The sequence below is a fragment of the Orycteropus afer genome, unplaced genomic scaffold (assembly GCF_000298275.1).
Source record: "Orycteropus afer afer isolate SDZICR_OR568_19922 unplaced genomic scaffold, OryAfe1.0 scaffold00488, whole genome shotgun sequence".
Classification (NCBI taxonomy): Eukaryota; Metazoa; Chordata; class Mammalia; order Tubulidentata; family Orycteropodidae; genus Orycteropus; species Orycteropus afer.
Window position 1 is genome coordinate 139453 of NW_006922075.1, and position 16180 is coordinate 155632.

The 16180-nt window shown below is 40.2% G+C and overlaps 1 protein-coding gene across 1 annotated transcript; it reads right to left on the bottom strand.

The window, feature by feature from the left end:
• Positions 1-200: 200 nt before the first annotated feature.
• On the bottom strand, positions 201-14575 carry DDX47 (DEAD-box helicase 47). Its single transcript, XM_007955006.1, has 12 exons — positions 14486-14575; positions 13673-13766; positions 11020-11208; positions 10738-10809; positions 10415-10533; positions 9598-9669; positions 9342-9458; positions 8663-8809; positions 7729-7866; positions 6644-6714; positions 3244-3373; positions 201-332 (listed from the first exon to the last, which is right to left on the bottom strand). Exons 1-12 carry the CDS (start codon positions 14573-14575, stop codon positions 201-203), a joined length of 1371 nt encoding a protein of 456 aa, XP_007953197.1.
• Between the last annotated feature and the right edge of the window lie 1605 nt (positions 14576-16180).

Sequence of the window (16180 nt, forward strand, 5' to 3'; positions counted from 1 at the left end):
ATCAGCCACTGTAAAATGTACTCTGCAGTAATGATACTCCAACAGATAGAAAGGGGAGCAAGGACTGAATTAGCTGAGCAGATTCTGGGCATGATTCTGACAGATTTTTGTCTGAGGAACTCTGTTGGAGGAAGTTTTGTTCTTTTCTTCAATCCCCTTTTACAGACTAGAAAGCAAAACTCAAGTCTTTACAAAAGTGACTAACGGCCTTTCCGTTTTTTCATTTTCCCTCCAGCCACCTTGTTCCTAACACCAATTGCACCCTCCGTATCATCATTGTCCCCAACATCCTCCCGTGAGCGTTTCTTCTTTTCTCCATGCTCCCTTAACTCCTATAAGAAAACACAAAGGATGGCATTAAAAATGAATTACTGTCACTGAGAGTAATAATATATTCTAGTCTCTCCTCAAGATCAAACATAGAGCAACTCCCTAATACCTACCATAAGCAAAATAATAAGACCCAACTCCCGATATACAAAGATGTTAACCTTATTAGTAATTAGACATGAAAATTAAAACAAGCAATCCTTTTCAACTGAGAGATTGATAAAGATTTAAGAAAATAATACTACCTATATTACCAAGGTGTGGGGAAATTCGTATATTGTCATTAATATTATGAATTACTACAACTTCTGGGGCAGGAGAGGATGTTTAATTTGCCATCTTCTATAAATTTCTAATCTTAGTTATATATACTGCTTGACCCAAGGAACCCTGGCACAAATGGTTAAATGTTTGACTGCTAACTGAAGGGTTGGCATTTCAAACCCACCCAGCAGCTCTGTGGGAGAAAGATCTAGTGAACTGACTCCATAAAGATTATTGTTGTTGTTAGGTGCCAATGAGTGGATTTCAACTCACTGTGATGAAAACTCTCCAAAGGCAGTTCTACTCTGTCACAAAAGATCGCTATGAGTTGTAACTGACTTGACTACACTCGATAACAACGAAATATCCTTGGCCCAACAATTCTACTTCTAGCAATTTATTCTAAGGAAAAACAAGTATGCAAGGCTGGACATACTAGGTTGCTCAACAGAGTGCTGGTTAAAATAGCGAGAAATTGGACAAACGATAAACATTCATCAATGTAAATCATGCTACATATGTATAATGAAGTATTTTACAGTCATTAATAATCACATGCACTGTATTTGTTGAAAAAGAAAAATATTAATTATATAGTTAGATACAAAATTGTGGTAGTTAACTTTCTGTGTCAACTTGGCTGGGCCTGATTGAATGGCTGGGCAGCTGGATATAGTATTCCCCATGATGAGACTGGTAATCAACTCCATGGGGGGATCTACTGTGAGCAGCTGAGTAGCTACCTAGGGAATGTGGTCTGCATCTTGTATATAAGGAGAAACTCTGGGGAATGGTCTAGCTTATCGCACGCTTGAACCCTGCATGGGTAGATCCCACCATGGAGTTGATTGCCAGTCTCATCATGGGGAATAACTACCACCAGCTGCCCAGCCACTCAACCAGGCCCAGCCAAGCTGACACAAAAACATCACCACCACATAAGCCATCCTCATAATTCTTTAGAACTCTTCACCTTGGTTCTGGCATCCAGACACATTCTAATAAAACTGTTATTCAACAAAAATTACTAGATATTTTCTGTGTGTAAAACCCTTAGCGCACAAGACCATTCATAATTGTGAAGCTCAGTTGTATGCTTTCCATCCAGCCCTCCCATCCCCCACACAATCCCTACAACGTGGGGAAGCTCTACACCTTCTGCTGTTGTTCAGCAGCCTGCCATGCTCTGCCGATCCTGGGACTTTCAGTGGACTTGAATCAATGGCCTGCCGTGTGGTTTGGTAACATCAGGACTGTGCCTTTTCACTTGTCAGCCTCAGCAGCCAGCAGCTGCCTGAGTGAAGAAAAGCCTCTAGCTTCAGTGGGCTGGAAGTAGGAGGCAGAGCTGAAGCCTAAGGTTGAGGGGCTTTCACCCAGCCCCTAGAGCCTGGCAGTTTGAACTCGGACTTAAAGCCTCCAAACTGTAAGAGAATACACTCCTGTTTGTTCAAGCCATCCCATTTGTGGTATATTCTTGTCAGAGTGGCACTAGGTAACCAGAACAAAAATCATATATCTATCTAGATACACATGTATCTATACATATGTATGTATGTATGTATACATATACATGATTATATAGCTAAAATCTAATTATGATTAATGAAAAATAATAGCCAAACATTATCAGTGGTTCTCTGTGAGGGATGATTTATGTTATTTTCATTTACTACTTTCATCCTTTCTGTATTTTTAATTTTTTCCCAATATATATGTAATATTTTTATAAGTAAAATAACAAAAACAAATAGCACCTCAGCTACTCAAAAAAGTATGCCATGGGCAACTTTTTTAATCTCTTAGAACTCCAGGTGGCAGACAGCACTTCCATGAATTTCTTTTATAATCTGCTCACCACCACTACACTACTATTACTACCAGCACAACTAACTATATAGTTTATATTAGCCTATCTGGTTCTCTTAATTTTGTAAGGTATCCAAAAGACAAAAAGAAACAGATTTTTTCAGATCTGACTCATAGCGACCCCTCCTTGGGTTTCTGAGGTGGTATCTCTATGGAAGTAGACTGCCCAACCTTCCTTCCGAGGAGAGTAAATATTATTTCCAAGGAGCTCCGGTGGTGCTCTGGTTAAAACATTGGGCTGCTAATCAAAAGGTCAGTAGTTTGAACTCACCAGCCACTCCATGGGAGAAAGATGAGGCAGTCTGCTTCCATAAAGATTCACTGCCTTGGAAACCTTATGGGGTAGTTCTACTCTATCCTATAGGTTGCTATGAGTGGAAACTAACTCAATGGCACTAGATTGTTTTTTTTTTTCCATTATTACTCTCAGTTTACAGGTAAGTAAATGAAATTGAAGAGGTTAAGCAAATTACCAACATTCATACAGTTCACAAGTAGGCTGTCTGACCTCAAGTCCAATTGTTTTTGTATGACATATGATATATGAGCAGTGGCTAAGAATGAGGTTACTTTGGTCACAATGAGTCCAAATCCTGACATAACTATTTACTTATATAGTCTAAAAGCAAATCACCTACCATCTCTATGCCTCAGTTTCCTCACTTTAAGTTTGGAATAATGCCCAGCTGCTGCAGTTTATTATAAGAATTAACATAATAATGTGTTTGCCACAGTTAACATCATTTGTACAGAAGTTGATAAGAAAGCAAGAAACGTGCATACCATTCGGGCAAATCTTTGAGCTTCAGTCACACGTTCTGTCAGCATCATAACCTCTTCATCCTGTGTTGGAAAGACGGGCAGTTTCTTCCCAATTAAGTGTTCTATGCGCTGGAAGAGTTCTACATCATACCTGAGGAAGGAAAATTGGCATGACTTTGGTTGACTGGCAATGCTAACCCTGTTCATTCCCAAACTATGATATTAAATGATATGATACAATATGAGTCACAGTTTTAAATAATATTAAACTTATTTTTCCTTTTCTAAATACTGGTTAAATGCAATCTTCCATGCATGGCCCATTAAAAAAAAGAAAAAAATTACTCAACATATTCTTTACAGAAAAGCCTTGGGTACACACAAATATATATAGATTTGACAGAAGATTCTTCTACATACACATTCCTATGTACTGATAATACATCCACAAACATAGCAGAGCATACAGAGGGCAAAGTTTTCAAAACTTCTTAGCCATAATCAAACACCTTGAAGGAATGAGTCACTGGGCCTAGGGGCTCAGGACCATAGTCTCAGGACACCAGTTAACTGGCAAAACATTGTCCACAGAGACAATGCTCTAGATCCACTTTGATGAGTAGCAACTAGGGTCTTAAAAGCTTGTGAGCAGCCATCTGTCATGGATTGAATTGTGTCTTTGTGTCAAACTGGCTGGGCCATAATCCTCAGTGGTTAGAAGTTATGTAATGATGTAACATGGCAGATATGAACTGATACCCCATGATGTGATCTGATGTGATAAGCCTATCAGGTATAAAAGGATTAAGATCAAGGGTAGGTTCCAACACCTTTTGTCCCATCACAGCCTTGATCTAACGTAAAGGGTGTTTCCCTGAGGTGTGGCCTACAGGACCTTTTATTTTAAAACAAATAAAAGGAGAAGAGGGGTGGGGTGGGGAGATGACACCTACTACCATCAAGAAGGGAGCTCTGGTAGCATAGTGCCTAAGGCACTTGACTGCTAACCAGAAGGCTGGCAGTTCAAACCCACCAGCCACTCCTCGGAAGGAAGGTTGGGCAATCCTACTTCCGTAGTGATACTGCCTCAGAAACCCAAGGAGGAGTCACTATGAGTCGGGGTCGACTCGACGGCACATAACAACAACAACAACAACCATCAAGAAAGAGGAGCCAGGAGTGGAGCACCTCCTTTGAACCCAGAGTCCCTACACTGGGTTCCTCCTAGGAACAAGAGACAAAGAGACTGAGTATTCTCCTAGAGCCAGCACTCTGAACTCAGACTTCCCGCCTCCAAAACTGTAAAAGAATAAATTTCTGTTTGCTAAAACCATCTACTTGTGGTATTTCTGTTATAGCAACACTAGAGAACTAAAACACCATGTAAGGTGCAAGTACTGGTCTCTCTCTGTCCAGAGCAACGAAGAGTGAAGAAAACCAGAGACACAAAGAAACAATTAGTCTAAAAGACTAATGGACCAGGTGAACCATGGCCAGCCTCCATGACTCTGAGACCAGAACTAGATGGTGCCTGGCTAACACGGCTGGCCACTTTGAAAGAGAGATCTTGGATAGAGTGGGAGAAAAATATAGATCAAAATCATAAAAAAGATCAAGCTTACTGGTCTGATAGAGACTGGTGGAAGCCCCGAGACTACAGCCTGTAGTCACCCATCCCCATGGCTCAACGTTCAGCCAAATGATAGACAGGCTTATAAGGTGAACAATTAACAACATTAACATGCTCATTAAAACAGTCAACCATACGAAACCAAAAGGGTGGCATTTGCCAGGGTTAAAGCTAGGAAGGCAAGAAAGGATAGGAAAGAAGGGCAAAGGGAAACATAGGGAGGAAGTAGGAAGGGTACTGTTACATTGTGGGGATTGCAATGAATGTCACAAACAAAAGGTGTATGAATTGTTGAATGGAAAACTAATTTGCTCCATAAACTTTTTTTTTAAATAATGCTTGTAAGTGAACTGTAAGATTTATTGCAGATATAAATACTTTTTATTTTTTTTTAATTTCTTTTATTGTGCTTTAGTTGCAAGTTTACAGAGTTTGTTTTATATTCAACATTATGTGTACATTTAGTTTTACTACCCAAACCCAAGGAGGGGTCGCTATGAGTCAGGGCCGACTCGATGGCAAATAACAACAACCCATTTACCATGCCTAACCCTAACCCAGTTTCCTCCCCTCCCTGCCCAGTAACTCCCCCGGCCCCCCGTGTCCCTCACAGTTATGCATTCCTGTTGTCCTGCATTTCCTCCATGCAAATGTTGCCCCTCTGATGCCCCATGGTCGATTGCACCAAGGGATGCATTTCCACAGAGTATGTGGGTACATCACACTGGGTTAAGTGGTCTGCGTGTATATCTTATTTACTATTAGGCTGACAGCCAGCCCCTGGGAGTGAGTTTTATTCCAGACCCAGAATGTATCCCAGGGCCACAGTACTGGGGGTCTCACAAGACTCCATCCAACCAGTTATTCTGGTCATTATTGAGTTTTTGGATTTTGTTCCAGTTTTCCTCCCACTCTACCCAGGATCTCCAGATTTGATCCTTTCCTGAGTCGTTGGCATTGGTAGCTGGGCACCATCTAGTTCTTCTGGTCCCAAGGGCCATCATGTCCTAGGGCTGATTGCTTCCAAATGCCTTTTTTTTTTTTACACTCTTCTTCACTTCCGACAATAGGAGACCATTAGCTGCATCTTAGATGGCCGCTTGAAAGCTTTTAAGACCCTAGTCGCTACTCACCAATGTAGGATGAGGAACAAGGCTTTTATGTATTTTGTTGTGCCAATTGATTCTGGTGTCCCCCAGTACTATGGTCCTGAGATGATAGATCTATTGGCTCTCTCTCCCACAGTGTCTGTGAGGGATTACTCTGTGTCTGTCTTCTATTGTTTCTGTAAGGACTGCAGGTATTTTGTATCACTGGTATCTGTGCAAGATTAGCCTCCACTGAATCTATCCTCAGTCTATAGTATACTCCTGTTTATTGACCCCCATCAGATCTTCTGCTCTGTAAACTTTTACCCAAACCACAACAAAAAAGAAAAACCTTAGGTACATGAAAAAGAATTTTTTTTTTAATCTGAAATCATTATTTTAAAACTTCCCAAGTTGAGTGAAAGGTAACTGCTCCAACTCTAGCAGTTGAAAGAATATAATAGCTACTACCATTTGTTATGCCAGATACAATTCTAAACCTTTTACATATATTATCTCTAACCTTCATGAACATCCTGAGAGGTGGGTATTATTATTTCTATTTTACAAATTAAAAAAACAGACATCAGAGAGGTTAAGTGAGTAGTACAGTAAATGTTAGAAAAGGTTCAAAGTCAGTCTGGCTCCAAAGTTTCACTCTCTTTTCTCTGTATCTGTTTGCCCCTACAGTTGACTTACTTACTGTGTGACAAACGTGATAGACTTTCCAGAGCGCCCAGCTCGAGCTGTTCTACCTACTCGATGGATGTAATCCTAAAACAAAAAGGGCACACAAATTTGATTTATACAGAAAACACCTAAAAAAAATGTATGTAAAGTCTTACTGCAAACTTCTGAAATAAAAGTGATTCATGCAGAACATGGGGAAAACAAGTGGGCCATTTGTTGAGCTGTATCTATTTCTTTTTTATTCTCCTCAGAGCACAAAATTCACCTGATTTTTTCCTTTCTTTTATGGAAAGACAAATCTCTATATATAGCTACATGGTTAGAAGCAACATGTATGGAGAAAAAGAGCACTGAATCTAGTGGTAGACCTGGGTCACAGCTCTGGTTTTACCATCTATAGCTACAAGAATGTCTGCAAGTTACATGGGCTCTCTGAACCTTGCTATCTCTCTATAAAACCAGGATATCCAAACTCACAAAGCTGTTATGAAAATCAAATGAGACAGCAGCTCCTTGTCTACAATAGTGAAATACAAAGCCAAGAGATATACCAGTTGTTGTCAACTGAGAGTAATTCAGATTCAACTCATCAGCAACTAAAAAGGAGACACAGGCAATGTCTGGGGACATTTCTTGTCATAACTGGGAGAAGGAACAGGGGGTGATACTGTCATCTAGTGGATACTGGCCAAGGATGTTACTAAACATCCTAGAACCCACAGGACAGATCCCACAACAAGTAATCTTCCAGCCCAAAATGTCAACAGTGTTGGAAGTTGAGAAACCCTAAGATACACCATAAACTGTCATTTCTGAAGAAATGAAAATGACAAAGATAAGTATAAGCTGCAACTGCCCTTCCTACTATGAACACACAATTCTTCTTGGCCACCTACATTCACAGTTATTAATGTTACATTAACACAGCCATGTACAAAATGATGGGGATGGATAAATTAAAAGCTGTTCCATTTTTTGATACTTAATTAATCAAGAACAAGAACAACAAAAAACTATGCTTTAACTAAAGACAGACAGAAAACATTCCATTAAGAATATGCTTTGGGAACAGAAAGTCAAGTTAGCAGCAGGACTCACCTTGGAATGGGTAGGAATGTCAAAGTTGACTACCACATCTACGTGAGGAATATCTAAACCTCGGCTTGCAACATCAGTTGCTAGAAGAATGGAACGAGCTTTCGCCTTGAATTTGTTAAGGGATCCCAGGCGCTTTGTCTAATGTGACAAAGAAAAAATGATTACAACAATTAAAAGAAAAAAAAGAAGCAATCAGAAGAATTTTAATCTTGGAAGACTAAGGAATCTTAGTATCTAGGACTGTGCTATACAAAATAAACAACTAAACGCAAGAACCAAGAGACTGAAATTTTTTTAATAGATTTTTTCCTTCCCCACTAAGTGCAGACTAGGGTGTCATGGGTCAAACAAAAACATGGAAACAACAAAAATATTTAACACTAAGGCTAGAAAATAGTAATGTAAAATAAGGATTGTGTAACGTGCTAGAAATAAATGGGAAATAACTTATTAAATTCTTTAGAGACCAAAGAATCACCGTTACCCTAAGGCTGAATAAATCAATTCAACAGCTCACAAAGCAGATAATTACCTGTGGAATGATTTAATTTCTTGCTATCCTGAAAGGGGAAAGTAAGCACCCATTTACCCAGACCAACACTTCAAAGCCCATAAAATGAGAACATTTACAGAAACAGGCATTAATGCCATGTGTCCTTACTATGCAAATCAACTACTTTAAAGTTTCTCTTTCTCATGCCACTGGTTCACAGCTGTTGTTGTTGTTATGTGCCGCTGAGTCGGACCTGACTCATAGCGACCCCTCCTTGGGTTTCAAAGGCGGTATCACTACGGAAGTAGATTGCCCAACCTTCCTTCCAAGGAGTGGCTGGTGGGTTTGAACCGCCAGCCTTCTGGTTAGCAGTCAAGTGCCTTTGGCACTACGCTACCAGAGCTCCTTGGTTCACAGCTAGTAAGGCCAAAGAACCCTCACCTGGCTCATTTGTCCATGGAGGGGGATGGCAGTGAATCCAAGATTTCGGAGTAGCAAAGCTGTTCTCTGAGTATTGTTACAGGTGCTGCAGAATATCATAAAGGAGTTTCCAGCCAATTCATTCAGAATATAAACCAGGTAGGTATCCTAAATTACAAATCCAAAATGGTATATGTAATTGAATCTGGAAGAAAGGGTTAGAGACCTAGGGATATAAACTACATAAAAGACAAAGCCTATAGTTGATCCTTGGTTATCTTGAGCCTTAGCTGCCAGCTCTACATCTCTTAACCAGCATTACCATCTCTGTGAATCATGCATTCCACATAGAGCCTAACGCCAACCATAAGATCTGTACTCAGCCACCAGGAAACGTCTTTAAACCAAAACACAAAACTAAAGTTCCCTTCCTAAGAGAAAGCTGTAGGCCTCCTAACAATCAAACAAAAGAAAAATTATCTCAAGGATGGGGTTGGAGAGGAATTATATCATTACATCATGACTTCCTTACTGCAATTTAATATATTGTAAATTCCCAGAATGTTTGGCTTATCAGTAATAAGCCTAAGCACAACACGCATTCTAAAGCAAACAGAAAAGACTCCAGTCTGTACCACAGCCCTTAGCTCCAGCGAGGAAGGAGAGGGAAAGGCAGGCATGGGCAAAGTAAATACTTTACCTTGAATTTAGAGGGAATAAAAAGATAATACTGCTGTAATTTCTCAACTGTCTGGTATTTAGAGGAAACTGCACATTTCACAGGATTCTTTAGAGCTGCTCGCTGAAGTTTTTGTACCTGAAGAAAAAAATCTAGAATAGTACACTAATTCCTAAATATTCTTTCTAGTTTTATTTATCACTGTAGTTATTGTTATTTGTTGTTGTTACTTATCAACTCTTATAAAGAAGAAAACAGAAATCTCAGCAACTTTTACCTTCTTGGTCATGGTAGCAGAGAAGAGAAATGTTTTTCTGTCTCGAGGAATCACTTTGAGGATCTTATCAACCTAAGTTACAAAAAAAGGAAAAGAATCCTAAGATAAACATTTAGACTGGACACGTGCAATTCCTACAGACAGTGAAAGAGATACAGAATTATGAATTAAATACATCACTGTGGGAACTCAAGCATTCAAAAATTCAATTCAATTCAACTATATACTATAGTAGATTACTATATACTATTTGATAGCATACCAGATGCTATCCAAAAAAAAAGCCCATCAGAGAAATGAATCATTTGAATTAGTAGAATAGAGCTAATCTAAGAAAAAAGGCAGAATAAGTATCATTCAACTAATGATATTTGGGCTATAACAACTGGTGACTGAAGAACATAAAGATATTTCAAAATGCATTGAAGAGAGGGGAGCTGTGGTAAACTGTGGTCAATGTCATGAGACAAAGCGTACGTGAACTGCTGTATGGAAAGTGAATTTGCTCTGTAAATCTTCACCCAAATCACAATTAAAAAAAAAAAAAAAATGCCTTGAAGAGTTTTAAATCAAATTACATGGAAAAGAAAATCTGATCATGATACTTCTCATCTCTGAAGTGTGTGAGTTCTGTCAGACTATGTTCTACAGATGCGCTGGCAATGCTAAAGGGCATCAAGATAAGAAAACGCATCAGGGATGTTTAAAGTACCTGATACTAATGCAGGGCTCCACAGAACAGAGGTGTGCAATGAACCAAATTATGAAACAAGACATTTGCAATGCTCGAAGAAGAGGAAAGAAATTAAGAGCTCACCTCTGTCTCAAAATCCATGTTCAATATTCGGTCTGCTTCATCCATAACCAAATATTTGAGAGCTCTTAAGTTAAAACCTTTTGTATTTTCCAAATGGTCAATCAGTCGACCAGGAGTTGCTACACAGAAAGATTTTGGAGAAAAGGCAATGTTTAAGAACAAGAACAAAAAGAAATAAGGTTACTTACTCCATTTAAAAATTGAGGCAGTTAACAAAAAACTGTTCCTCAAAGTCTTTCCACACAAATACATTGTACCCAACATTGATAGATTTTTCTCCAATTCATCATTGCCAGCATGTCTTACCTTTATCAATTACTCACCTATCACTATATGTGGTTTTTTCGCCAGGGCCAGAGATTGGGACATTGAATCAATTCCACCTACAATCACGGCTACAGAAATAAAAACAACATAAAAAAGAGATCCTTAACTTTTTTCCCCTGTCCCTTAAGCATCTTTTAAAGCCAATGCTAGATCTCCATTTGAAATTTATTCTTCCTTTAGAACTAAAACTATCCCCAAAGCTAAAATCAGCTCTTCAGATCCAAGAACTTATCCTAATTCTTCCACTCTCTAAGATTCCTTTCCTCCCAGACACTTACCACTTTGTACTCCAATAGAGGACCCCAAGGCTTCAAATTGTTCTGAGATCTGAAAGGCCAACTCCCGAGTAGGGGTGAGAACTAGGGCAAACAAACGCTGGGGCGTCTCCAGCAGAGCATTCAAAATGGGCAAAGCAAAGGCCCCGGTTTTCCCAGAGCCCGTTTCTGCCAGCCCAATGATATCTTGACCTAAAAGAAAAAGAAAATACCTAATGCCAAAGAAATCCTCTCCCATTATTTCCACATTTTCTACCATGACACAATGCTGGGCACAAAGACTCACCACCACCATCAAGGCAATTCCAACTCATAGAGACCCTATAAAACAGAGTACAACTGCCCCAGAGGGTTTCCAAGGCTATAAATCTGGACAGGAGCAGACTGCCTCATCTTTCTCCCACAGAACAGCGAGTAGGTTTCGAACCATCAATCTTTTGCTTAGTAGTCCAATACTTTAATCACATCGCCACTAGAGCTCCTTGGATACAAAGATGACAATGAATAACTATTTGATGAATTAAGGGGTCAGAAAGTAAAGGAGCTTAAGTTGCTCACTGCCAACAGCTGAAATTTACACTGCTTTCAGTTGTTCCTTTTTGGGTGTTTTTTTTTTTTTTTTCTTTTTTTTAATGATTCCCCACAGAGCAACCTTCACAGTTTATGGAACTGATAAATTTTTCTAAATCATCTCCTTTCTTCTTCTCAAAACCCCTAAATCTTTTCAATGTTAGTATCTGTGTGGAATCCACTAGAACACATAAGCTCCACAACAGCACAATACATTTTGTCATATTCACCTGCCACACTGCCAGCACCTAACACAAGTGCTTGGTATGAGACAGCTATTCAATAAACTTAAAACTCCTAAAGGACTCGGAGAGATCTCTGAAATTGACATAAACTTAGTACAATGGAACAGATGGGAAGGAAATCATCCTCCAAAACCATTAAGAGATTTTGACCTCTCCATGGTAACATGTGCGATAAAGGGCCAAGAATACAGGTTTCTTAACTAGGAAAGTCTATATTCAAATTCTAGGTCTAGCAATAATTACTTATGTGACTGGTCAGGTTACTTCTTCTCACCAAGAAAATAAGAACTGCTAACTTTCAGATTTGTTATATTTAAGAATAGACATGTCCAGGACTCAAGAGCTTCGCAGAAACTGAGACTCTCATTAGTACTCAAAATGTAAAAGTTAATTAATAGAAGCAAGCAAAAAACTTTTGTTACATTATCTGAAACATGTGCTTAAGTCCAGAATCTATAGTTTCAAAGGAAGCATCTGCAAACTGTTCATCAGAATGAATTTTCTCTCCACATCAAATACTATTTTCCCCTGTTACAAATATTAACTTTAGACTGAAAATAGTGGAATAATTTTAGAATTATTACCAATACCTAATGTTGATTCCTTTTGTGACCTCGGCTGTAGGACAAGTAGGGAAAAATAAAATGCTCTGAAATTTTTTCACTATTTGAAAGCAACCCTAGTACTGCTGATACTTCTTTCCTACCAATGGCCTTTATACAACAGTCCTTATCCTCCTTAGTTCTCCACATGAGTTGAAAATGTTTAGTATTCCCTCCTTGAAAGACTTTCCCTTCCTTAATTTGTGTAAAACTGTATTCCCATGATTTTCATCTTCTACTAGGCCTCAAGGAGCTCTGGTAGCGTAGTGCCTAAGGCACTTGACTACTAACCAGAAGGCTGGTGGTTCACACCCACCGGCCACTCCTCGGAAGGAAGGTTGGGCAATCTACTTCCGTAGTGATACTGCCTCGACAACCCGAGGAGGGGTCGCTATGAGTCGGGTCCGACTTGAGCCACATAACAACAACAACAACTAGGCCTCAAGATTTTACCTCTACTCCTAGTAAACTTCAACCTGTTATTTTCAGTCCCACTAGCTTTAGGAGCTCTGGTAGCATAGCGCCTAAGACGCTTGACTGCTAACGAGAAGGCTGGTGGTTCAAACCCACCAGCCACTCCTTGGAAGGAAGGTTGGACAATCTACTTCCATAGTGATACTGCCTCAGAAACCCAAGGAGGGGTCACTATGAGTAGGCTCCAACTTGATGGCACATAACAACAAAGCTATCAACCAGCCCTTTAACCATTCTTCTGCAAAGGTGACACAGTTGCTTGACAGCAAGACCTCTCAACAGCTCTAGACACTTATATGTTCCAGGCACCTTTATGTAAATCTACACTTATTGATCATCTCTAATAAATTTCTTGTTTTGTTGTTGTTGTTATGTGCCATCGAGTCAGACCCGACTCACAGCGACCCCTCCTTGGGACCCCTCCTTGGGTTTCCGAGGCAGTATCACTATGGAAGTAGATTGCCCTTAATCCGATACTTCCTTAAAATTGGTATCTGTGACAAAACAAATTCCTTCAGTCAGAAAGACAGGAAGTAAGCTCAAAGAAATTGAAGAAACACTAATTTTTTTTCAAAAGTCAATACGCCACAAACTTATATATATTTTTACTTCACTTGAATTATGCAAGCAATTAAGCTACCACAGTACAACAAACTTACAGACAAGTGGTGGATGCAAGCAATAGATCTAAAAAATGTTAAGTATTTAATTAAGAATAACTTTATGCTGAACTTGTACCAAGCCACATATTTAGTTTCAGCCCACCTTGTAATGCCAAAGGAATAGCTTCAATCTGGATCTTGGTGGGCTTCTTCCATCCCAACTGATCACAGGCTTCACACAACACATCTGTCACACCCTTAAAATTCAGAAAAACACAACTTAGCAAAGAACAGCATCTCCCCATACACACCTCTCTCTCCTACTTAAATGACAGTCATCCTGCTGGTGGCCCGTACATCCCTCACTTTGATTCAAAAGAAATTTATTGCGCACCTACTCAGAGCCTGCTCTGTAACTAGGAATACTATGAAACAGTGGCTCATGACTTACCCAATACCTTGTACTCACCAGGGGCAATGCCAAAAGTTTTACATGTGCGATGTCACTTAATTCTCACAACAATTTTGTGAGTACTTATAATTATCCCCAACTTGCAGCTGTGGAAATTGAGGCACAGAGGTACCGTTAACTAGCCTCTAGTAAGTGATTCGGGTCCGACTCGAAGGCACTTAACAACAACAACAACAACAACAACAGTAAGTGATTATCAGAATTCAAGCCTAACTAATCTGACTCCAAAACCGAAGCTATCAAAAGATTGATTTGCCACATGTAAAAACTTCTGGAGAAACACAAACGTTGCCAAAATTAAGTGGCAAATGGGGACCCTCAGAGCCTGGCAGCCCTCCCAATACCCAAACTCAGAGACTAAGGAACTTTGCTCCAGAAATTCCAGGGAAAGCCTACATTAGGCCCCGACTGCTTTTGCACACCACCTGCCGGGATCTCAGGCAAGAAGACTGCCTGTACCTGAGGCCGGCGGTACAAACAGAAGCCAGAGTCATCCATTCTCACCAGGTCTTTAAATGTTTTAGCTTCTTCCTCCTCCTCCACTGCCGGCTGGGACGCTTCAGTCGAAGAATCGCGTTCCTGGGACGCCGCCATTTCGTTCACGGGCTCCACGTGGGTCGACAGTCGGCGGCGCGAGGGATGCTGGGAAATGTAGTTTTCATTCTCACCAGATTGCGGCTGGGTGCCCCCTGTAGGTAAACTGGGGTTTGTACCAGCCAGCCAGGCGACAGGTGCTTCCTTGGAAATGTGAAAATAGGGTGAAATTGAACTGAGTCCAGGTAGGCCTGTTGGCCAGCGCCTCCAATCTGCCCTTTCAATCCCATTTGAAAAGCCCTTCCTACTTCTCTGATCTGTTACGTTGCCAGTTTCCTAACCATACAATTTGGAACGGATTGAAAAAATTTTGTTGTTGTTGTTAGTTGCCATCCAGTTGATTCTGACTCATTGCGACCCGATGTGTGCAGAATGAAAATGCTCCGAAGGGTTTTGAAAGTTATGAACTTTGGGAAGCAGATTACTAGGCTTGTCTCACAAGGTACCTCTTGTTGTTGTTGTTTGCCACTGAGTCAGCCCTGACTCATAACGACCCCTCCTTGGGTTTCCGAGGCAGTATCACTACGGAAGTAGATTGCCCAACCTTCCTTCCGAGTAGTGGCTGGTGGGTTTGAACCGCCAGCCTTCTGGTTAGTAGTCAAGTGCCTTAGGCACTATGGTACCAGAGCTCCCAAGGTACCTCTTAGTGGGTTTGAACTGCCAACCTTTCGGCTAGTAGTGAGCACTTAATGTTTGCGTTACTCAGGGTCTCCACCGGTATTATAGTACTGTTTATTTATTTATAATTATCATTGCATTCATTTATTTAATAATTTTTGTTAATAGCCTACCATAGGGCTATGCTAGATATCTAGTGAATAAGGACAGGCCTCCCTATCCTTTGGAGGACTTAGTAAATAATTAAATACAAATAATTTAAAATTGTGAAAAGTGCTATGATTTAACAAACAAATAAAAATGACATAGTACACTGCACATATGGGATCTCCATGAATCAGAATCAACTTGCAACAAACAAACAAAACCTGGGAAGGGTGCATTGTTAGAATAATTGCAAGATTAAAGGCCCCTCTGAGACAGTGATCATGAGCTGAGAGATCTCACTGATGAGCAGGAGAGAGTCCTTTCAAGAGCCTGGGGGATAATTGTTCCAAATTGAAGGAACAGCAAGTACAAAGACCCTGAGGGAGTGTGGCCTGTGAAGCTATTGTGGAGAGCAATCTGCCACTGCTTAGGCAAATTAAGTATATTGCATGTCCAGTGCCCAATAAGTGCATTCCTGTTGCCCAGCACACAGGGTCTCACACAGTGGGCACGGTGCTGATTGCAGTATCATTCACAAAGATGGGGAGTTGGGGGCAATCCAATGTCCATTACTAGGAAAATGGATAGGTAAAATATGTGTGTGGTGTGTTCAAATGTGCCCATGGTAATATGACTAGATTTCAAAACCTAGTGCTGAGTAAGAAAAGTGCAAATTGGAATGAAATATGTCATGCACATTTAAAACATATGCCCATGAGAGGTACAGACAACAAAGATGAACCCTTTTGCACATACAGTACTGTGTTGTTAGTGAAGGCAAGCATGAGTATACGGGTGGATAGATGGGTGGACAGGCTGAACTATTAGGTATGTCTATGA

What these genes read in the sequence shown, in the direction of transcription:
- DDX47 (XM_007955006.1), bottom strand. Translation starts at nt 14,575, where the DNA reads ATGGCGGCGTCCCAGGAACGCGATTCTTCGACTGAAGCGTCCCAGCCG. An exon ending in TCCATGGACAAATGAGCCAG is followed by an intron (nt 7,867 to 8,662) that starts GTGAGGGTTCTT and finishes TTGTCACATTAG; the next exon opens with ACAAAGCGCCTGGGATCCCT. An exon ending in TCTATCACGTTTGTCACACA is followed by an intron (nt 3,374 to 6,643) that starts GTAAGTAAGTCA and finishes TTCCTTCCTCAG; the next exon opens with GTATGATGTAGAACTCTTCC.